This window comes from Drosophila subobscura, chromosome U (assembly GCF_008121235.1).
Source record: "Drosophila subobscura isolate 14011-0131.10 chromosome U, UCBerk_Dsub_1.0, whole genome shotgun sequence".
In the NCBI taxonomy this organism is placed as follows: Eukaryota; Metazoa; Arthropoda; class Insecta; order Diptera; family Drosophilidae; genus Drosophila; species Drosophila subobscura.
The window spans coordinates 21017772-21042043 of NC_048534.1; the positions used below are offsets into that span (position 1 = coordinate 21017772).

Consider the following 24272-nt stretch of genomic DNA (forward strand, 5'->3'; position numbering starts at 1 on the left):
GTGAGTGGCGCAGGAAGTAGATATTCATTAAGATTCATTTTAAAAATCAATTTATTCTTTCAGATTAATTTTAGAAATAAGAAAAATTCTAAATTCATTGACACATTTTTTTGGTACTGCTTTAAAAGAACGAAATATTATATCACTATTTGAAAAGCATTAAATTAAATTTACTTCACATATAATTCGCAGGAATCTTTAAACTTATAGCATGGATTCTGGTTCCATGATCTCGTAGGTGGACAGCGGCAACACCTCGTTACCAAAGTAGTTGGCTCCGCCGGGCGCAATGTCCGGCTCTGGCACATCGTAGAAGCTCTGGAGGAAGGGACTCCGCGAGAGCATCATCTTGGGATTGATGAAGGAGTGTCGCTTCAGGTAGAAGTCCTTTTTGGTCTGTCGCCTCCACGGGGAGATCTGTTCCGCCAGCAGTTCATTGCTCAATCTCTCGCGCTTCACTGGCAGGGAGGTGACCTCGTTGTAGATCGGAGATCGTGACCTGGGCCGAGCCGCAACCAGGAGAACCAGCGTGACAACGATGAGGATGAGAAATACAAGTTTAACGCTCGACATCTTGACTGCTTGGCAGCTGGGATTGGAATGTGCTGGATGAGGCATGGACGAGGGGAATATATAGAGGATGTTTAGGTAGTTGGCAACCGATTTACCCTAAGTGTTTTCTAATGATGCAAGTCCAACGGCTACCTGAAGCCACCTGATGATTACCTCGGTAGTTTATGACCAGTGATTCCATTTTCCTTTGGTTATCCCACTCTGGGCGCACTCACTTTGCCCATCCACCACATCAATCTGGGTCTAGCCAGGCATCCCGAGGCAATCGGAGAGTCACTTAAAGTCGGCGACTCCACTCAAGGCATCAAGATCGCTGGGACTGGGGACTGCGATGCCATTTCATGTTAATCAAACAACGAAATCCATCAACAGGTGACACACAGCAGTACGGGACAGCAGTCCCTGGCCAAGTGGGCGGCGGATCTGTGGGGATTGTGACTAAAAGGGGGGAGCCACGACATCTACCAGACATGTCAGTGCGATAATGGTGCTCTTTCTGCCTCTGTATCTGCGAGTGTGTGCGGTTCGCGGTGTGTGTGTGAGAGTATCTAAAACAACTTCATTCACAAAAATCAGACCAACCAACAACAACAAAAAGAAAGAAGCTAAAAAGCCAGGGAACGAAGCAAAGCATCTGTAAAAAGGAAGCTGGGCCATTAAAAATATCTTGTGTATGCCAAAAGCGAGGCAGATAGCAGCAGCCACAAGACACATCCCGAGTTGAGGCAGGCACACACACGGGCAGAGGCAGTGGCAGTGGCTGTGGAGGCTGTGGCATCCAGCCACAGTAGTGGCTGCATCACAGAGGCTACTTGGTAGCATCATCATCATCATCAGAAGCTGCTGCACTTGCGGGGGCGACAATGCGGGGGGCGGTACCGGGACAGGTCGCCGGCTAGTGGGCAGCCAGGGGGCAGCAGGCACAGAAATAGCCAAGAAACATACGCCTAATGCCACAGTCATCGACATCCGCCATTTAGCTTGTTAACCCACTCTTCGCCAATGGGGTTGGTTCTTCTGGCAACAAATAAAGTCCGATTCATGATAAAACTTGATTCTTTCAAGCATATTACAACATCCCATCTCTGATTTTAATATGAGTTAAAATAGATTCCTACATTTTGGAATTCTTTTTAATTGAGAGTATTGTACCCATGAGTCGCTCATTTTTATTTCGCAAGAAAGAGTTATTGATTTTATAGACATAAAATCGGTTTTAAATAAAAGTGCAATGGGTGGCTGGCTACAGAGTTGCTTCGAAGAATCCAGTTAGCGAATCGCTCAGCAAACATCTGTGTTTTGACACCAGTTAAGTATCAAGGGAGTATCACCAGTTAAGTATCATTATAAAATACAATGCAAAACTTGGTTTTACATATGCTGGCAATGGATTTTTAAACGGAATGCAACTTAATATAGGAGGCTTGTGGTTTTCGAGTTTTGAGTAAATGAAAGCAGTCAGGGAATATACATATAGTATAAGGTATTTCTTGCTTTTGCCTTTAGTGGGTTAATCCATCTCCTAGCAGTAAGCTCTCCTGGTTCTTCTCTCACTTTTTCGTTTGGCTTCTGATGCTGCTGCTGCTGATGCCGCTGCCGCTGGTTGCTGCGCAGTCGCAACTGTCTACATTTGTCGGCCTGCCTACAGCCGCCGTCGCTCTTTGCTGCTCTTCTCCTCTCCTGTCGTCTGTGGTGCTGCCTTGTCCGTCCAGCCGTCTCCAGCTACCATCTCCATCTTCCGTCTCCCATCTGAGTCTTGTTCTTCTTCAGTCGATTGGATGTCCAGCTTTCAATTTGCAACATAAAGCATCTTCATCGTGGGCCGCATGAATGGGCAAATGACTAGAGAGTGAGAGAGAGGGAGGAGTAAGCCGAGGGGGTAGATATGCTTGGGTGTGGGCTGGGAGCTGGTTGCTGTCTCCTCCTGCTCCGCCTCCTCTTCATTCTGCTATTTTCCCTGTTCCACTGGCATTGACGGTAGGCACTCAGGCGTGCCTTGGCGGTAGTCGCCGACCTTTATTGATTGCTGTTTGACCTCGCCTCGCTATTGTTGGTGTTGTTGCTGCAGTTGTTGCAGTTGCATCTCCTAACCATTTGTACTTAGCCGATCGCTGGCATAGATTGCACCCTGGAAAGGTGTATGGTGCCGCCAGGGGTAACGGGGGGCATGCGGTACACGCCCACTAAGCATCGTTGCTCTTGCGCTTTGTTTTGTCGTTTTGCTTTCTGCCTTTTTGTGCAGCCTTCATTGTTACCTTCGTACATATCTCTGGCGCGAGCTCTCTCTTTGTCTCGCTCTCTCTCTCTCCCGCTGCTGCTGCTGCTTCTTCTTCTGTTGCTGCTGTTGTGGTTGTGTTGCTCCATTACTCCGTTTCATGGCAGTTAATTTATATTCGATGCATCTCTCTCTCCCTTTCCGTCCAGCTATTTTGCGAGTGCTTTCGTTTACCCTTTTAGCAGGTATCGATATTTCCAACAGCCTGTACAGTTTTTCTATAGTAATAACGATGGACTTGCTATGGCAGGGCATTAAAAGCTTCGCATATCAGAATCAGTTTTCTCCTCTTGTTTTGCGTGTTTTGTTTTTGTTTCTTACTTCCTTTTTGATGTGTCCCTCTTGTTGTTGCTTTTGTTGTCGGGGTCTGGCTGTCGTTGGCTATGTTCGAGGGTAAGGTCGCCCGTCGGTCGTCATTGACGCCTTTCCTTGTACTTAGTCTTCCATTTGCTATGCAAAAACAAAAGACTGAAGAAACGACCAGCAAGAAGGCCATTGAAGGGGCTTCGACTAAAGAATACCCACTAAACCCAGACCTATCCAATGAATTGTTTCTTTTATTTTCCCGATATAGATGCAGACTGGCGGATATGTCCAGATCGACTTGAGCTATTATAAAGATAGAGAATATTTGGTCTAGAGAGTTTCCTTCTCTCTGTATCTGTATCCTACACCCACAAGAGAAGAATATACTCTTTGCACCTTAAAAGGTAGCAGAGAGACAAGACCAAGTCTCAGCACACTTTGGGAGCCTTCGTTTTGTTTGGCTTCTATCTTGTAGTTTGTTTTGTTTGACAGTTTCTATCTGGAGGGCTATCAGAGTCGTATTCGTAGTGGGAATCAGAGTCGGGTCGGGGCTGGCTGGCACTGGGAGTCCGTTCCAGTCTCAAAGACGAGACGGCTGTCGTTTTGTTTGCTTAATTGTTTGGTTTCTCCCATTGAACCTCTGTGCAGCCCCATCCATAGCCCCCACCAGAGGCAGCGAAAACTGTTCGGTTTCCTATAGGTGGGGGCGATATTTTCCATGGAAATAAATTAGCTGATTGAGGATAACCGTAGTTAGTGGGATGGCAAATGCAAATGTGAGAGGGTGCTGTACAAGTGAATTATCACCTCGTTTTTGCATGCAGGCCCTGTCCTGTCTAGGTGATATCTCCATCTTGTTTTGCAGCTAATGGGTATCTGCGGCTGATGATGATCCTACTACCATATTGATTTGGTTTTAATCATGCGCTACATTATTATTTTTAGCTTCTTTTAAGTTTCTCACGGGTCTCGTCCCATCTATAATTATTGACCGGGCCCGGTTGTGCTTTAATATCGCCAGCAAATCAGATCACTTCATAATGATAATAATCACTCAACCTGCTACACATTATTAAAGAGTATCAGTTCATCAGATCAAAGAGCGTACAATGATTTCTCTTAGTTTTGTGGCGCTCTCTTAAAGCAGAGCGTGCCAAAGCCAATTCATTCATACCGCGCGCACAAAGGTGTATTCAATCAAAGGTAAGGCCTTCTCGCTCTTCGAGTCATCGTGGCCACACGATCTCTCGTTCTCTTTGTGCAGCGCACACAAGCAACGAGGTGACAGTTGTGGGGCAAATCTCACCCTTTCTTCTATACACTCTGCTCGCACTCACTCGACCAGTTGTTGTTGGGGCTAAAAGAATCGCCACTTGTCGTTCGGCTTCCACTGCACTGTGAGAGAGCAACCAAAAGATGGAGAGAGAAAGAGAGAGAGCACGAACCGCATGATGGGCTCCATCGGCGCAGGCGATTGATCAGTTTTCTGCTGCATTCAGCTTTCAGCCGGTTAGGTTAGTGATTTTTGCAACGCTCCCGAGTGCGGTTCGGAGTAACGGAAACGAGAGAAGCCATTTGTGGAGCGAGCCCGTGGAGCTTTTTCGTCTGATGTGAGCGAAGACGAAGACGAACAAACAAATAAACAATAATCGCAATAATAAACGTAATTCAAACAATTAATCAAAACGCGACGATCAATGAAACTCACACACACAACGAAAAAATGTTTATTTAATTGTTATACGGCTATAAAAAATACTTACAACAACCACAACATAGAAAAGTGCCAGTGAATGAGATTGTACTTAATTTTTACGTACAAAATAGCTGTAAATGTATGGCATGCCTGTGAGTGTGTGCGTGTAACAGTGCCAGTGAGTGTGTGCGTGCCTTTGCATGAGTATACATATGTGTGCGGCTTTATCAATTGCTCCACATAAAAGTTTTCATTGAAGTGTTTGACGACAACCAACCCTAAATAGCTAACCAGCGAGCGGGAGAGTACGCGAAGGAGGAGAATCAGCTTAAAACGGTAATTAAGACAAACAACAAACTGCTCGTACTCTTCTTGACTTGGCCATAAACAAATGATTCAGCAAATTGTTCGGTGAACAACTGTAAATTTTGATTGAACTACAACTACAAATACAACAACAATTAGTAAAACTAAAACCACAACTGGCGGGTGACGAAAGCTGCGTCAACGCATGCTTGCAATTAGTGTAACTGTTTATGGGGTGGTAGTCCGTCTGACAAAGTAGCACGCGCAGGAGGGGACGACGCTCCTCTTTCTACCTCTCTTTAAATACAGTGAAAGCTCGCTTAAGTGGTATTCAAATCGTATCGGATGTTCGTAGATATTGTAGGCAGGGATGCTGATTTTCAGTATAACTTTTACGTTTCCTAGAATATATCGTTAAGTCAGTGTGTGTACACGGAGGTCCCACTGTAGTTTGCCAAAGTATTATTTGCCATTTTGTCGCTTTCATTAATTGGCTACCTGTCTGCCTGCCATGCTCAGCTCTGTTGTTGATGTTGTTGTTTCTCTTTAAAACGGTAAGTGAAAATCGGACACTCTCTTTGCTTACACCTTCCTTTCTCACTCCCTCTCCATCTCTCTTCGTCTCTGCAGATAGCCCTGTCTCTGTTTGTCACACACACTTGTTGCCTGCTCATTGTTTTTACAGTTTTAAAGTGGCGCTCATATCCGGCGTTTGCTTTTGCTTTTGGGCCTGATAAGCGCACTTACCTTCCACCGCACACACATACACTCTGCAGCTCTCCCGCGCACTCCCCTCTACATCTTCTCTCTCCACTCTTTGTTGTTGCGGTTACGTCTCCTCTTGCCGTTATTGTTACAGTTGCTGCATGGGTGTGACAGACTGAGAGAGTGTGAGTGCCCTCTACCTGCATTTTATTTGCATTTCGCATTTTTGTTTGAAGCTTTGTTGTTGTTGCTTTTTTTGGCTACCTCTATATCCCTCTTCCTCTCTTATTCAATATTGCTGGCCTTGCCATTTTTTCTGTCGTACATTCTAAACGTTTTGTGATTCAGTGTTCTTTAATGTCCAACTGTTTTCGGATCATGGCTCATTGGGTTATTCTGGGATTGGAGCACCCAAACTTTCATGTACCCTTTTACGAGCTCTTTTTTGCAAGTTTTTCCATTAATTGTTAATTGTTGTCAATGAGTGTAACACAAATTAAAAATAAATCCGAGGAGTTCACAACAGATTTGGGCTAATCTGGAATATTTCACATATTTAAGAATGCATCTTTATAAAAATCGATAGTTTCGAAAAGATCCCACAGTTCCATAATAAGTAAAATATAGCCAAAAGTTATATTTTATGAAACTTTGTATAAATTTTCCACACCTTTTAGGTTAAATACTCGTAGCCACTGTAAATAATTAAATAGCACAACACAAAATTTGTTATACAATTCCTCACTGATCTCAGTCAATATTCGAAGGTTCTCTCTCGTTATGCGATTGTTGTTAGCTCATAGATTCCTCCCATATACAGGGGACAGAGCCATCTGTTAATCAGCGAATTTCAGTGCATCAAACATCACAGACTAACTTGCCATGTATTTTCCCCTTCTGCTGTTTCTGCCTGCTGCCCGTTGCATTGTAATGTATCAAAGTTCAGAATGTGAGCAAAAAGCACATTTCGGTTTTGCGTTTAATTAAAGTTCAGCACCTCGCCGCCTCAACTCAACCCACTCTCAACTAAAATCACGACATTTGCGATCATTAACACACAAACACACACACTCACATACACACATGTGAGAGATCGAGTGTGTGGGCGCCCAGATCGGCACTCAATCATCCATGGGGGGGAGAGCAAAGAGCTGCTGTGGCTGTGGCAGACAAAGTGGATGCTGCGAGTACGAATATATGATTTCACGAGGCGGCTCAAATCAAACAAAAACGGTTCGAGGCTGCGGTCAGTGATTAACCTTAAGGTTCAGTCGATCTTTGATCTGTCAAAAGATCAAATTATAAGCAAAAAAGAAATACACAACAAAATCAGATACAGCAAGAGAGAGACCATAACAAAATGCGATCGATCGTTTCAATTATGATACAGTGATCAGTGAGATCTTCCCCACGAAAAAAATGCTGACAAAATATGAAGGCAAGCACAGCGAGTACATAAAGTAAACTTCTTGGCCCTTTTTTTTGAGGATCCACTGGGATCGGTTCTTTCGTCGCCAGTTCATGTGACAAAAATGTGTCACAGTCAGCAAACAAAAAGCCCCAAGAAAATCAAAAGAAACGGGGGATAAAACAGAGTCGGCGGCGATCGGTTTACTCAATTCCCGAACTCATCTCCAAAGGGGGAAACGTCAGTGGAGTGATCTTCAGAGGACGCAGCAAGTATCGAATATTTAATACCCTTGGCAGTTAAATATAAGAATTTAAGAATATATTTTAAAAAAGTGCATACATCTCATACAATTATTTATGGGTCGTACATTTTAGCTCTATCTTTAAAAGTAACACTTCTATACACCCTAAGAACGCCCTCAAAGCCCTCAAAGTGATCGTCACTTGATTTTTATTATTATTATTTTTCATCTCCTCTTTTGCTGTTGGGGAAGAACGGGTTATGGATGAAGTTACTGTGGAGCTCTGTGGGTTCGTTTGTCTTCGTCAAATATTTACTTTAGAGTCCGCTAATGACATGAAATGGGCAGGGCAGAAGAAGAAACGGAACGGTGCGGGCATACAGCAGAATTATGATGTGAGTTGCAGGAAATTGTTGAATTTGTTATTATTAGCATTTATATTTTTCATATTTTGTACGATGCTCGTCATACGATGGTGATCTATCAAGTGACAAGAGTCAGTCCGTCCGTTTGTGAGGTAAGCATTTATATGCCGCCTGATTATATGATGATATCTGATAGCTACACACCAGCCATGGCTGGCTCCCCTGACATCTGCTTGTTTGCGAATTTTTCAATGAACTTGCAAATTCCATTCAGAAACAAAAAGCCGTTGGAAGTTTGGCCCAAAACGGAAGTCGAGACTGGGGACTATGGAATAACCGAAAGGTCAGTTAGATGTAATAGAAACTACAAGAAAAATAGTATAGAAAACAACATAGATTATTCCATATAAATTCCACGAATGACTCTGTGAAAAACGAACCGCTCTCGGAGGTTTAGAAATCAGTGGATAGATGGATATGGCCTGGACCATTCTGTTCCCTCTCTTTCCCACAATCTGGTTCACCTTTGACGTTTTTCTGTGGTCTCTATCCGCATAAATTAACTGGTGATGAGTCGTTTAGATATGCCCTAGAACCAAGAACCGTATTAGATTTAATGCTTATCATATGTTTTATAAATATTTTGGTTTTCGCCTTTGTTGTCTATTTATAGCTTGAATCTATTCATGGTTTATGGCCAAAACGTGTTAATGCCTGCATACATATTGTTTTTACATTTTGTTTTCGTTTCAGTTTCAGTGTGTTTTTGTTTCTGTTAATATTAATATTTATATGCATTGAATTGATCAAGCTTTAGGCTTTATGGGTTACAAGCCAGGCGTTTTGTTGTGGCTTTAATCCACTTTTCAGTTTTGGTCGGGTTTATGCTAAAACGTGCGGTCGTCTAGGTGGGTCAAGAGGTTGAAGATCAATAAAGATAAGTGGAAGGGAGGCTGTTAAAATATGCTGATTTCTTCGAGCGCAGTTTAAAAGGGTCGAGAGATCATTAGTGAATTTTTTAGAAACTGGAAAATCATTCAAATGAAATATCCTTTATGTGATAATTATCTCAAGAATATGCCAGTCATTGAGAATAGTTTTTGCGTAGGTAATTTTCTTTTTATTGATTTTTAATTAATGAAAACGAACTAAATTATGTAATTTATAAGCCTCAAATGTTGCGAAGCCCACGAAATTCGCTTTGAATAATAAAGTGCCTACAAAACGGGTTGAACTCAGGAGTTACTCTGACGTCTTTTGTAGCCTAGTTACATTTATCAGAATTTATGCAGATCTTTCGATTACTTGTAAACTTTGCACATAAGAAATCCAACTTATAATCATCTGCTTCAAACAATTATTTTGAAAGCTTATTATTTCTGGCAAGGATATTTAAACCACTCGTTCTGCCCTCTCCATTCTGCAATTCTGCAACACGCAAAGCTGTCAGTCATGCCCATAACCACTCTAGTCATCTGCTTCCGCCTCGCTTGCTTTTGACCTGCATTTGCAGGTGTCACTTTTCGAGTACAGTTGCCACACGACCTGACCCCTCAAGCCGGCCCCAAAACGATCTTTGTCGTCTTGTCGGCCAGCACTTCTTGGCTTAAAGTTTTTTCTTTCTGTCGTTATCCCCAGCGACAGGCTTCACTGAAACTGGTGCAAAACGAGAAGAAAACATAAAAAAGACTGAACTCAACACGCGCGCTGGCTGTTGAGGCTGAGACTGGGGGCTGCCCACACGCCTCGACATCGACTTGACTCCAGCTTTGGGTCGGGTCTCAGCCTCAGTCTCAGTCTCAGTCCGGGTCCCTGTTCTCCCTCTATCCAAAAAGAGTCTGCAGTCAGTCTGTCGTCTGACAGAGAGTTGAGTTGTAGTTTGGTTAACAAAAAAATAAGCAAGCAAAAAAAGACAAGTACATATTCACAGGCCTATGGTCTTACAGTGCGTTGCAAAGCTATAAATGTTGGAAAAATCTAAAAAAGGTATTCTAAATTGACCAAGAAAGGGTTTTCAGCTCAGTTGTTATTTTTTATATGAGTAAAAATCTTCTTTATTTCATGCTGATTGCCAATAAGACTTCCATATTCCCCCTAATCGAATGGTCTTCAAATTCGAATGATATTTTAACATATTTTAACTTGGAACCCTGTCAATTTATCAACCGATAAATTGCAATAGCTCTATAGCTTTCCAGCCTTACAGCTGCGTAATGCACTGTCTGTGTGTACGAATATGTCCTGACAATTGGCAGACTCCTAAGCAAAGACTCGTGTGAGCAGCGTGTGCCGTCGCCGTCCATCTACAAGGTATATAGAGTACGAATATCTATATCCACATACCTACATATGTATATATTCACATGAAAGATACCCCCACACACACACACAAGCACAGAGGCAGTGCCTACTAAAAGTATATTCAGATCAGTTCAAACTCTCGACTGAAGTGAACTCTCGAGGCGCGCAATATGTCGCTGTCATTTTGGGGACATGTTTGCATGTGAATGTGGATGTAGATGTATCTTTGTGTCTGTCTCGGTGTATCTGGGGGAAGTGCGAGTACGAGTATCTGTGTGAGGGCAAACGGGCGTTCGGTTTGTTGAGGTCTGGGCATCGGTCGATGTCGGTGTCGATCGGTCGGTCGTACGGGCGCTTGGCATTAGCATTTTCAGTGTTGTTTTATTTTTAGATGCGCGCAAAAAAAGAAACAAATCCAACAAAAGCAACAAAAAATTGCAAGTGTATCTGAATGTGTCTGCGTTGATGTTGCTGTTGCTGTTGGAGGTGACTGTGACTGACAGACAGACTGACTGGCAAACGATCTGACGTTATTTTTGACAGTGTGACAAACGGCTCTGAGAGAGTGCTCCAACGACAGTTTGCACCACATTTGTTATGTGGCTTATTGGAGGGCCACAAGAGAAATGGAGATAGCCATAAGGACGTATGGTACGGTGGTACTGAAGATTCTAATTACAGGGAAAGAGAGGAAGCTTGACAGAGGACATCTAATGATCACTCCGAAAAAACACAATTAATTTGAGAATAGGGATCACATGGAAAAGAATTATTTATGAGTATATTCTTTTAGATACCGAGATTTATGAAGATGCAGCTATGGTTGTCCCGAGTCGTGAAGAAGTTCTACCGAAATATGTACAATAATCTCAACAGTGATGACTAAAGACGATATGTACAATGTATATTATTTCTTTTCTGCGCTGCAAATCCTCTGATCCCCATTTCCTCTAAGTAGAAGATAAGATTAAAAAAGTCTTTCCAGAAATCATGAAATAAGAACATGTCCAACGATGTCTAAGTCAAAAGCCAAAAATCGGAATTACGCCATAAAAATGTAGCTGTACTTACATATATTTTCCAAAGAATTTGAAGTTGGCAGCCGAGTTTTTAGATTAAAGAACGCACCAGGATTTTTGGATGTTTAAAAATACTTGTAATAAATATTTTCCACTTTGCACACAGAAAAATCATATCATCTCCTTACATTTCTTTGCTTATTTTCCTCAAGTCGAGCAACTCGTTAATTAAAACCTTATGAAAGCAAATAAAAGCGACAAAGCATAAACGCTAAGCCACACTGTGAAAGGTTAAGAGCATGTTATCCGCTGATATGCAGTGCAAGTCTTGTCTGCGGGATGTTGAATCTTTTGGATCTTTTGGATTGTTGGATCGTTGTTGTTGACGCGTGTTTGGCAAACGATTCAATTGGTATGAACTGTCGAACTGTCTTTCGGTTTGCAGGCGGCACAAAAGCGGCATCTCTTGCCATCTCTTTCAAGCCTTTCCTTCGGTTTCTTGCGATTTTGCAAACATTGAAGATCGACCCACACACAGGCCCAAGCACTGAGGGAGACATGGGCCCATACTTCAACACACCTTGACTTGCCCCTCCATCAGCCAACCTGGCGGCATTCTGTGGCATATACTCCGCATACGTAGCATCTCGTTGTCAACTTTTGTCGTTGTTGGTTTTCTTCTTTTTTGTTTCGTTTTCTCGTGGCAGATACTGCTGCGCCTCTCACCTCTCACCTTGCCACGGGGTCTGTGCTCTCCCCAACGATCTGTCGCCTGCTCTTCGGTTATTTTTTTTGATTCATTGATGTACTGCGTGGTTGTCGTACGTTTTAGGTAAAGATATTCATGCATATATGTATGTATGGCATAGTATCTGAGAATATATAGCCTACACCCTTGACAAAATATTCATTTCAAGAGGAGATGAATTGCGCTTGAAGATCTTGTGTGTGGGGTTAAAAAAAAAAGTTAAAACAAAAAGATACAACATTTAATATGAATTTAAAGAGATTAAATGCCATTGCAATGAATTGGGATTTTGGTAATTGGAGAAATCAAATCAATAGGGATACAATTCTCTAAACATCGATTCTTTTTGTTTACCGGATCACTTACGGCTGTCACTTGAAGGTAGAAATTCCATTTTTTACCACAAAGGCAATAAGATTTCTCTGCGTGTAGTATCTGTTGGATACCTAGATACATATCTCTTGGGTTTTTACCTATTTATCTAACCAAAGATTGCTGTCATTTGACTTTTTGCCCGGCCAACAGACACACACACACACACTGAAACACATATAGATATTCCTATAGATATATCTATATGTGAACAGCAAAAATGTATCTCACAGATACCCACACACACACACTCGAACGCTTGCCAGGCTGCCTTTTGTTCTTCTCTGCAGTTCGGAGAATTGTTTTTGTTTTTGTTTTTTTTTTCTTTGCAAAAGATCACAGACCTTCTGACCTCTCTCTCTCGCTGAGCGCCCTGCAAGCGCAAAAAAAGGCAGACAGACCTGAGGTTGGGGCTCTGCCTGAGATACAGATACCGGAGTACTACAATATATGCATGTCCCCTTTGCCCCTGGCATCCCTCCCCCCGCCGGCCCACCCTGCCGCCATCGGTCGCATGAGTTCTAAAAATATTTCACCGCCAACTCAGGTCGCCGTCGACGTTGCCGTCGCATCGGTCGTCGGTCGTTGGTCGTCGTCGCCGCTGCCGCCGATCCCGTCATGGCCCGGTCGCCTCTGTTTCGCCTTTTTGGTCTCGTTTTGGGTTAAGTGTGCGGATCTCTCATCTGTGGCTGTAGCCTGTGGACTCTATATATGTACATCCATATGTTTGTACATAAATACTTATATTTATGTAAAACAAGCAAAAACGATTAAATCTGTTTCATTAAGACATTGGGTGTACTTGATAATTGGATTTATCAATGGGAGATTTTCGAAACTGATCTTTCTCATACGATTTTTATGATTTAGAGTAGATAACTGTGCTGGACTGATCACAGAAGGTCTTTGGAAATGAAAAGAATATTTATTGATCTTAAATCTTTACTGATTTTAAAGTAGACATTATTTTGGATAGAGAAACAAGTTGCACCAGTCTCTTTAGTTATTTACTATAAACAGTAGTAAAGGACAAGAAAGCTGCCTCTTCCATAACTTTTCAGCTGTCTAATATACCCTTTATACTCCACCATTAAGAGGTATCCAATATATACACATTTATTTTTCTTATACTTTTTATTTGACGTCTGCTGTCTGTGGCCTGTTGCTGTTTTCTGAGTTCTGTTGATCTTAAGGTTGTTCAGGTCGTCCACATCCACGCTTGGAGCCACATATCGATTTTGATTTTCACTGAAAATACATACACGTATGCATATGTCATGCGATAAGGACGATGGACAGATTTATTCATTAGAATATAATGGTGTTATATGAGAAATTAATATGCATATGGTTTACGTTACCCAATCTATCTATGGGGTTCGGTTCTATCAAACAACAACTGGACAAACAGCTAGAAAAATATGAGGGAAAGTGCAATGCAACACTGGACAAATAACGGAACACAACTGGAAACTGCAAACTGCAATATGTCTGCTGCTTGCACCGCTGCTGCGACTGCCACTGGTTCTGCCACTGTGCCACTGCTCCTTCCTCTAGCCCCTTCCCCTTCGTGTACCCTGTTGTTTCTGTTGATTGACGAGTGACGAGGCCAAAGTATCAAATGGCCAGGCGACGGACGCAGCAACGGCACAGATATGCGTCTGTCTGCGTATCTCTCTCTCTCTCTCCACAAATACAGTTACAGTTACGCCTACACTTTGTTATCCGTCAGACTGCGGCCTCTCCTCTCCTAACCCCACCTCACATATTCTAATACTCCACCTCTGTCTGTCCTCCTCGCTCTTGGCACCTCTTTCCAACGTTGTAAAGCTGTTGCTGTTGTTACCGTTTTTATCGCCGCTGCGTTTCTCTCTCTCATTCTTGTCACATTCCGCCATGGCCGCTCATTCTCATTGCCACTTGAACTCTGACCAGCTGACCTTCAGTGAACCCTTTTTTTGCGCTGAGAATATGGAGTGCAGTTCACATGAAGAGAAGAAATGAAAGATGAGAGAGAATTCAAAGAGAGATTGGAGTACAGTGGTCATCATCGGAAGGAGATTTATAATTGGAAATCCACCTGTCTCGCTTGTCAGCTTTTACTGTACTGATAAAACACTGTTTACTCACTTCGTACGCTCTCTTAAGCTTGCCCGCAGAAGAGAGGAATAAACTCTAGCTCTTACTGTACTGATAACTAAGACTCTCTTAAATTCAGAAAATTCATTCAAAAACATTGTTCACGTGAGAGCATTTACTGTGCTGATAAAGTGCCTCCGGCTCTCTCTTAAACTCTTCCAAAAAGCTAACTTTTTATTTCTCGGAAGCTCCGAGCTCAGTGGATGGCATAAATAATTAAGAAACCAAATTAAATCAGGAAAAAGCTACCAAAAACATAAGCCACCTGTCTCTTATGTGAGTATCGACTGATCATCAAACGCTCTCTTAAGCTTTTCTCTCTCTCAAATCAGACACAGCTGACTGCGGCTCTCTGTCTTACTCTCTTTGGACTGCACGTGTGTGCTGCGGCTCCTCTTCCTCTTGCTCGTTTTGTTGTTTTCTTATTGGACGAGGGCTCGTTCTTATTGGGACCGCTCGTTCAGTACGGTTTTGCTCGTGCTTGCGTCGTCGTGTGCTTTGCTTTGGAAGGTGTGCGAAAAAAGAGACCGACCGCTTTATCAGTGATCGATTCGCGCGCGCGTAAATACAGACAGAATATAAAAATATACGGAAAATTGCGTGGGAGTTGTGCGGAGAAGCAGATTAGCAGCTTAAAAGTGATCAAACAAATATACAACTCGAGAGCGCATCCGTCACATAACCGTAACTGTAACAGCCTCTCGTGCCGAGGGGGAGCACAACTAATCCCTAAACTAAAAATAAATCGCAAAGAGATAAAACAAAAGTTCATTCCGAAGCTGTTTTTTGTACGACTACTGGCGGATATTTTTACACAGAAATCTCACGTGTCCCCAACAGACGACGGATACAAATCGGTTTACGCGGGTAGCTGAATAGCACAGTGCACGTGACCAACAATAAATGAATGGGACACCGAAAGAAAGCAAAGAGAAAGAGGGTGAAATAGTGTGCAAGAGAGTGAGTGCGTGATAGTGCGTTTGAGAGAGAGAGGGGAAAAAGTGATAAAGAAAGAAATACCGAACATATGCAAATCCAAGAGCTCCAAAAAAGTGAAACGCAAAAAAATCAAGTTTAAAAGTCAAAAGTCACTCAAACAAAAATACAGATAAAAAGAAGATATTCCAAAACCGGGCCTCAAATAAACAATATTTTGAAAGTTCAAAGATACAAAGCACACACAAATGTTGATTGTCCGAATAATATATTATTTGTATCCATTAAATTCAAGCAGCAAGCTAATTAAAATAAATCAATTTCCAATCGTTAATTAAATATAAATAAAACCACAACAACATTTCAAAAAGTTGAAGAATTTTATTATATTTAAATCGGTATAAAAGTGCTAGAAGTCGGGGAAATACGTAAAAAAGTAAAAAGGTAAAAAAATTACTAAATAAATAAATAATTCGACAAATGCTATCCGTTACTTATACAGATTCAGTTCGGAAAATATCAGATTCAAAGATTTTTGGTTGTCCAACTTTTAAAGGACAGAATAGAAGATAAAGATTCTCAAAGCTGTCGGCTTGTGGTACGATATATGATTTCAACTAAGTAAAACTTAAACTTTGTCGAAAAAACACAGAAAAACCGGCAAGAAATATAAAATTTGCCATAATATATGTTGATATACAAGGGACAAGGGACATAGTTTAAAAACAATAAATATTGAGACTACTACGGCGGATACACGCCTAAATGACATCTGGACAGCAGTTCAATCAGTCAATCAGTCTGGCAGCTTGGCAGCTTCGCCGCCACTACTGTTAGTTAGCAACAAATACAACACAAAATGCAACAATAGACACTTGTTGAGGGCAATCAACGTTTAAACAATCAAAAAGGTAAATTCAAATTTCAATTTGAGTTGGAAAAATACAAACCGAAACAAAGCAAAAACAGAGACAGAGGCAGAAGCAGCAAACCGTAAAAGAGCGACGGAGAGAGATAGAGAGAGAGGAGAGCAATAAATGCATAATATAAATGCAAAAAGCTGTTTAAATATTTGATAGCCGCCAACGCGACCTTAAACTTTTCCTTTGTTTCATCAACTAAAACAGCAAAGGTTAAAGTTCCGAACCAATTCCAACGAGGTTCCAAGACATGTTTTAATGTCATATTTGATTTTAGGCATTAGCTCTATATTTTTGGAATTTGCCTAGTGGATGTTGTTGAATCATTTCGTAGACAGAAAAATGCAGCTTATATGGGGCTGTCGGAAACACTAGAAACGGAGCTATAAGCTTTTGAATTAGTTTTGAGCTGGAATGGAAGACAGAATATTTTGAAAATACATATCTATAGGAAAATGTTTGGTTTGTTTATAGGGTTGAAGATCTGTGTGCACCTCTGCTAAGTCTATGTTTATTTAGCAAACATTTAGAGTTATATCCCTTGCTGCTCATTTGTACAATTAATATGAATTAAAATCCATCCGTTACCAAATAATAGCCAAAATAAATACATTAACCCAAGAAATGCATTAATTTTGACAGCATTTAATAGCATTTAATTACCCAAAAACAAAGCGTAAAGAGAAGAACACTCGTAGATACATTTGACAGGCGGTAAATTAATTAAGCAAACACCTGACGACTAGACAAACTGCACACTTGGCAGATACATTCATAGATACGCGTACACACAGATACAACCAGTATTATATGATGATGATGATGACTACTGAACCATCACGAGGGACACGCGGACGGACGGGTGGATAAAACGAACAAAGATAAATTAGCAACATAAATGGCCAAAAACACAACTGAAAATTGCTTGCAAAAGTTGTGGCTCTGGCAACTTAATTGAAATTAAAATTAAAATAATTTTATAAGACTCATGATTTGTCCATGCTCTCCTCACTACTTACTACTTATTTCCTGCCTTCACTTCTCTCACTTGCAGAGGGGCCACTTGTAACACACGCAAGAGCGAAAGAGACACACCGCCTGGAAAGAGCAAAAGAGATAGTTGAAAAGTGCGACAGGGAGAGTGGGAGCAGCAGCGGCGGCAGCAGTAGCGGTGGTTTGACAATATGTTGAGCCCCCATAATGAAGGAAATTGATACGGAGACAACAGTAGTATGGCCAGCCTGGTGTTATTCCGGTAAGTAATGCTTTGTGCTTCCTCCCCTGCAATAGGTGCCTCGGGGCGGCGAGTGAAAAAGGTGTTGAAAGTTCAACTATCGCTTTACGCTCTTGTTTTTGAGCCGTCTTTGTATCCCCTTGTACCCTGTACGCCACGGAATGTGAGAGGTGTTGATTAGGACTTAGGGCTTTAAGAAAAGTAAGAAAATGATTATTTTAGTACTTTATATTTCACAACTTCTGATATTATGCTCCTAAAGTTAACAATCAAAGACACAGCTAGGCTGAAACGTTTAAACGTTAGTAAATTGCTCAACAAAGCTGTTTCTTAATGACTGTTCTTTTGAGTACTTCAATGAATCATAATAATGCCCAAGATGAATCACTCGATTCTGTTGAGCTGCTTTGCATTGAATATTTTCTCTAAAGGGTGTCTCAATAGCCCAAACATGTTCCTAATTTCTATTTGTTTTCCTTTTGCTTTATTTGTTATTGTATTCTTTATGTTTTTCGATTCGTTTCGGGGTTTATATTTCTTGCGGATCGGTCGTCGAAAGGCCGTCAACGACTGGCCCCCTCGTTGCAGTCTATGATCAAATGGTTTTTGTTTCTGTTTTTGTTTGTTTGCTTTGTGCTTTTTTTATTAACATTTTTTTCCGTTTGTTGCTGCCGTAAATTTGTCTCACCTTTGGCTCACTCGCGGAGGGAGGAGGTTGATCTGATGTTGTGGGTTCTGTTTTCACATTTTATTTATGGGCGTGTGACATTTGTTTTCTTTTTTATTTGTTTGTATTGTGGATGTGTTTTTGTTTTTTGTGGATGGATTAATTAGATTGAATGGTGTTCTGGGTTTTTATTTTCTGTTGAAAGATCTTTCAACGTTTCACTTGCTTCTACTGCAGGGAGTCAAGTACAAGTCTCCTACAGAGCCATGATGTCATGGGGCCTCACCTTTGACTTTTGCTTTAACTTTTGCTTTGGCTTCAACTTTTGCTTTTGCTTTGGTCACTCCGAGACAGCGGCAGTCAGCATGCAAAAACGAGAATTTCTGTTCGACATGCACATTGTGAAACACACACAAAAAGTTATAAGCCAAACAGAAAATAAATACATACTTGTGTACATACCCATACATATAGATATAAATCGGTTAATCAGTACAAAAAAAAAGTAAAAGGTAGAACGGAGATCACAAACAAAACGGATCGAACCGAGTCACCGAACGAGACAGAATTGGGGTTTTTCTATGACGTCAGAAAAGGTGACTGAAATGGCTATAATGATTGCAACTGTTCGATTAACGTTTTAATATTGATAGATCACTTTTTTCTAGTGTCTTGGGGGTGGAACTATCATATCATATCAAGTTCCTTAACGCAAGTGCTTCCGCGAGAGCTTGCCAGTACTCCTCTCTCTCTCTCTTCCAACGTAGCTTAGCAGATCTTTTTAACATAATAATGGTAATAAATCCGTAAAGCGGCACGTGGCGCAATTAGCAATATAATAATTGTATTAATTAAATTAATTTATGAATGAAATGAAGGTATGGCAAAAATTTAATTTTCGTGAAAAATAAATGCCTGCGCAATTTAGAATCGGAAGAAATTTCGTTTGAATTAGAGAAAGATTTCAGTTTAAAATAAGTGAAATAAGGAATTAAAGGATATCTATGAATTATGCCATCAGCTATAGATTATTTTGCTTCCAGGACAAACTGAAGCTTACCACACTCGCACGTAAAGCTTTAAAAGCTTACGGATGTACTTATCTCATATCCCTTTGTATGCTTTTGTAAACTGTACCTGAAACTTGTACGCCTTGCCCTGCCTGTTGTGACAACCTTTTGACCATACAACAAAAATGTCTGCTACCCAAACAGCTCCCCGGAATCAGTAAGTTCACTTCGAGAGCATTGCTGGGGCATTGCGGCAAAAATTAAGCATTCAACATGCAAATTTTTCATTAAATAAAAGTTAAAAAATATAAGGAATGAACGCAATTTCGATGCCTCTTGCGATTTGACTTGACTTTGACCGGGGCTCCAGCCCGAGCTGCGGGTCCCCAAAAGAAAGAGTGGTGAGAGGGAGCGAGGTTAGAGGGAGACACAAATGAACGCCCAAATGGCCGACAAGTGGCGATAAAAAACAAAAGCAACAAAAAATATCGGACTGCAAGGAGCTTTAAAATGAAAATAATCAAAAATAAAAATAAACAAGCCAACGACGAAGCGACGATGCGGCGACGACGATGATGATGATAATGATGAAAAAGATCGCTCGTCGTTGGGTAAAAATTAAAATGCAAAACGAGTCGGATTCAGCGTTGAAGTCCACAGACGAGGAAGTGAGGAAAGGGCAAGATTCTTCCAATACAGAAGCGACCCGTTCAGATCTTGCGTGGAGACCCAGACCCCGACCAAGATACGAAGACCACAGCAAGCTAATATAAAAGCCAGAAAGAAGGTTAAAAGAGATTTCTAGCGAAGTTTAAGATACCCTTGTGGGAGGATATAGTAGAGCTCTAATAGGTTCCATAAAGGTGTATGGTGTATCGACAAAAATGTTCTAAAAATAACTAAAAACTTTAAAACCCTCCAAGTGCTACCTGTTCTGCGTTACACACCACCCAAACAAATTGATAATACCCTTTCTGTACAGGGTATGACAACGAATACTTGTACAATATCAATATGAGATGCTGCAGCATCGTCAGCTTCAGCGTCAGGCAAAGGTTATAATGCATCCCGGCTGCTGCTGCTGCTGCTGATTCCTCGCTTTTGTTCTTGTGTTTGCCTTTTGCGCTTTTCACTCTCATCTTCTCGTCTCTTCGCTTCTCTCCCCCTCTCCATGATTCCATTCCTCTGCTCACTGATTTTGTTGTTTTTGGTTTTTTTTTGCTTGACTTGACTTGACTCGGAAACCTTTGACGCGAACCTATGCCCTGCGAGTGGCCATGGAATGTTGACTTCTTGCTGTCTGTCTGTTTGTCTTTCGGGTCTCGGGTCTGGCGGGACTGAAACTCTGTTCGTTCTGTCGGTACTGCTGATCGAGGAGGCAGAGAGGCAAATATTGTATGAGAAGAATAAGAAGCGAGGGTAATGGGACGTTTTTTGTTCCTTAAATTATATTAACAAGAATTTATGATGCTCTTTTATTTAAAACCTATTTTTCTGATTTATTGCGATAAGTCCGTGATATTGCAGCTGTAGTTCCGTTTATGCATTGTCTATTAATTCACCAAAAAGACTGACGACTGTTATATGAATAACTTTAATGTATCGAAACTACCAAAAATCCATAAGAGCGTTGCTTGCTTTGTCTCTTATAGTGTTTCCATTTGAGATGTACCTTCTCGCATGTGCAGAGTATATGTAGATATTCCATAAAATATTTCAAAACATATTCGTTTGTTGTGTGTGCCATTAAATTCCATTCCTGGAAAGGGCATCTGTCATTTAGTATAGGGAAAAGCTTTTAAGCTCTCGTCGCGTCTCTTCCCTGCGCATGCTTTATATGCCGATGGCGTGCAGCAGAGTCAGTCGCGTCGCCAATGACTTTGGAAGGCGACTGCGCAGCAGCTTCTCAGTGTGCTTCTCTCTCTCTCTCTCTTCCTCCCTCTATATCGCTTCCCTTTGCAGTCGGTTTTTTTATGTCTGGCTCTCAACTTTGCACTCGTAGCGCGGCAGTGGAAACGACTTGGGACACGCACACTTGTTGCTCTTTGGCATGGCATGGGGGGCATGGCCTTACGTGGTGGTGCCCCAGCGCTGCACGTTGCGCGCGCACTGCAGTTGCAGTTCTCTTCTGTGCGCTGTGCACTTATTTATTGTTTGTTGTTGCTGCAGTTATGATTTGCGATTTTTTGTTCCTCCCGTGTATATCGATGGCCACTTGGGTGCCGGTGCCAGCCTCTTGCCTCCTCTCTGGAATCCCTCTCGTGGCACGGTAGCCGCCGCAGGGCGCAATTATGCCACTTGTCGGAATTTCACTCAGTCTGAAGAGGGTGAGAAGGAGGGAAAAAGTATCGTAACCCTCTTGCCGAAGTTGCTCAGCCGCAGAAGCTCTCCCCCTCTCTCTCTCTCTCTCTCTTTGGCTGGGTATTGAGTACGGATTTTAATTCATTTCGTATTTTTTGTTGTTTTTGTTTCTGTTTCGAGCCTAGAATCGCAAATGAGCAAAACGTGTAAATTATACGCGTCGCGGTCACAGCCAAAAGCAAATAACAGAAAAATAAAAACCAAAAAAAAAACTGTACACAACGAAAAATTCCGCCTGGGCCGAAGGCGACCCAACACCGGGCTAAGGACCGAGGGTTGACACTGGTATTGTACAATTGTGTTCATTATTATAGCACTAAGAATCGGTTCTTTAAATACAAGGAAACAAAAAATTACAAACGAGTTCTACATTGAAACGTAGGACTAATATTTGTATTGTAATACATTTTGTTCATAAAATTATTATTTGCCACATACTTTCTGGATTTCGACTGATCTTTAGGTAAAGTCTTCAGTACTACATTTTTAAATGCAGCTGTAGACACAGATTTGTATCTACATATGTATGTAATCACATACTCGTACAGTGATTATTGGCTGCCACTCAAGTCAAGTCAGAGCTCAGTTCAGAGCTCGATAATTGTCACCCAATGTGTCCAACTGGCTCCAACGTGTGTGTCGACACACCCGCGCACCAACCTTCGTGGTGACGCCTGTACATTAAACGGCATGCTAGAGATGGTAGCGTGAAGCAGATAACATCGCAGATCGATGCAAATAATGTTTGTCGTAGGCAATCGGTACACAAATCGATAATTAGATAACCCATTCACTCAAATTATGTCATGCCTCACGTCAAATATGAACAGGAATCCAAGTTATAACTTCTATGATATATTTTGACCTCTTATCCCACTCCTAGACTTCACATCTCTAGGCCATGCCGATCCCCACATCAATAATGAGTCTTGACTTGACTTTTGCACCGTCTCTTGAGTTATGCTTATTGTCTGGCTTGGAATTCTTTGGCTAGGCGAGCGAACCACTGTATTTGCTGTTGGTTCTCTGTAATCTATAGGCATTACAGAACGGCTTTGAATAGTTGGTTTTAACGCTTTTCCCAGAGTCAGCCTGCTGTCATTAGGGTCAGGCTTTCAATTGCCAATGAATCTGGGCTTCCAAGTGTACAAAACGACAAAGAAATTTTGGTTTGGAAAGTGTAGTTGAACCATGTCCAGCGGAAGGGGACTAGCTCCTACATTTAGCTTGATCTTAAGTTGAATTTAAGTACAGGGAAATTTATGTACTGGCCATAAAGCAGATATTGATAGAGATGGAAGGGAAATGTAACTCAATTTTAATGGATTTATTATAATTTATTACATGAGGCTGTGAGGTAAGGCCGCGTAAACGTGCTCAGGTGGGAGGTCCATGATGATAGACAGTTTTTACTCTTTTTTTTCTCACTCTTTGGATTTGCCTACAGCAGTCTTCTTTACTTAAAATTTGTATGTTCCAACGTCTCCGCCCAATCAATGTTCTCTCTCCGCCCATCCCCTAAGCACCGACATTTCGCCAAAGGTTTCTACTCATTCGCTGAGCATCTTGATCCCGAGTCTCACCTTTTATGGGCACTGAGACAGAGAAAGCCAAAAGTTCATTAATTCCCAGTGACCTTTTATTCCAGCGGCTCCGCTTAGCTTAGCAATCACTAATTGAATAGTAATTGATATTAATTAAGCGCTTTCGGTCAGCCAGCAATAAGAAACTGCAAAAGGTCACTCTTTGGAGTCTATCCAACTGGGAGATCCGTAGAGCGAGGGATGGTACCAGCACCTGCCACGGGGCCTCATTCTGGTCAAGCGAAAATTGCAAATAATTAAAAATGAATACAGCAGAAAAAAAAGAGACACATTTTTACATTAACAATTGAACTTGAACTGTATGGTGTGGCTGCCGTATGAGCAAAAAGCAACTACAGAAAATAAACAGCGTTAAAAAAAAACGTTAGGCGCCCATAAATTTCACGAGTGTACGAGTATCTCTTCATTGGAGTGTGTGTATGTGTGTCTGACTGTGGATTTTTTATTTGTACGTGTGTATCTGTGTTAACCATGACTGTAACAAATTTAACGAACGTCATTGAAATGCCATGAAAAAAAGTCCGTGTAATTGTCAAGTCCAAGAGCGCGAGCGAATAAAAAATAAAACTTCAACACAACAAAAAATATACCAACAATCACTGGGGAAGCAGAACAACAACAGCAACAAAAAGTGCTCAATAAAATCATCAGCAAACAAAAGCAACAACAATCAATGCAAAGTCGAGTCTTGTCCATTAAAAAAGCTTCAAGAGCTCCAAAACCTCAAAGTTGTATCCAAAGTTTCGAAAAAAACCAAACACAGGCCAACACAGAAGCAAGTCACATTCCAAAATGCATGGAATTTTGACTTATTTTGCAATGAATTTGTTATACACTTTCAGATTTATAATATGGGTGTTTTTGCACCCACAGAATCGTGGTAAAAACATTCTTGAACTGATATTTCCACCTGAAAAATACATTTTTAAACAAATTTTAATTAAGATAATTTTCAAATTGAGCTAGAAATCAGATTTTAGAAGTCTGTGTGATAGTAAGGAATTCTTCCGGCTTTTTGTTCCAAACCTACCAAGATAATCGCACGAGCCTCTCGCACAGGGCATAACAAGGTTGATTCTCTCT

General features: G+C 41.4%; 2 protein-coding genes across 2 annotated transcripts in view; one reads left to right on the forward strand and one right to left on the reverse strand.

The window, feature by feature from the left end:
• Nucleotides 1–115: 115 nt before the first annotated feature.
• Nucleotides 116–703, reverse strand: LOC117900917. The gene has a single exon (XM_034811479.1). It carries the CDS (start codon nt 616–618, stop codon nt 205–207), a length of 414 nt encoding a protein of 137 aa, XP_034667370.1. The 5' UTR covers nt 619–703; the 3' UTR covers nt 116–204.
• A 3981-nt stretch (nt 704–4684) lies between these two features.
• LOC117901802 (sericin 1) overlaps nt 4685–24272 on the forward strand; it is a 61499-nt gene continuing 41911 nt past the window's right edge. Inside the window, exons 1-2 of the mRNA XM_034812715.1 lie at nt 4685–5186; nt 17368–17568. Coding sequence (XP_034668606.1) covers nt 17514–17568 — 55 coding nt within the window. The 5' untranslated portion in view covers nt 4685–5186; nt 17368–17513. The remainder of the gene's footprint in view (nt 5187–17367; nt 17569–24272) is intronic.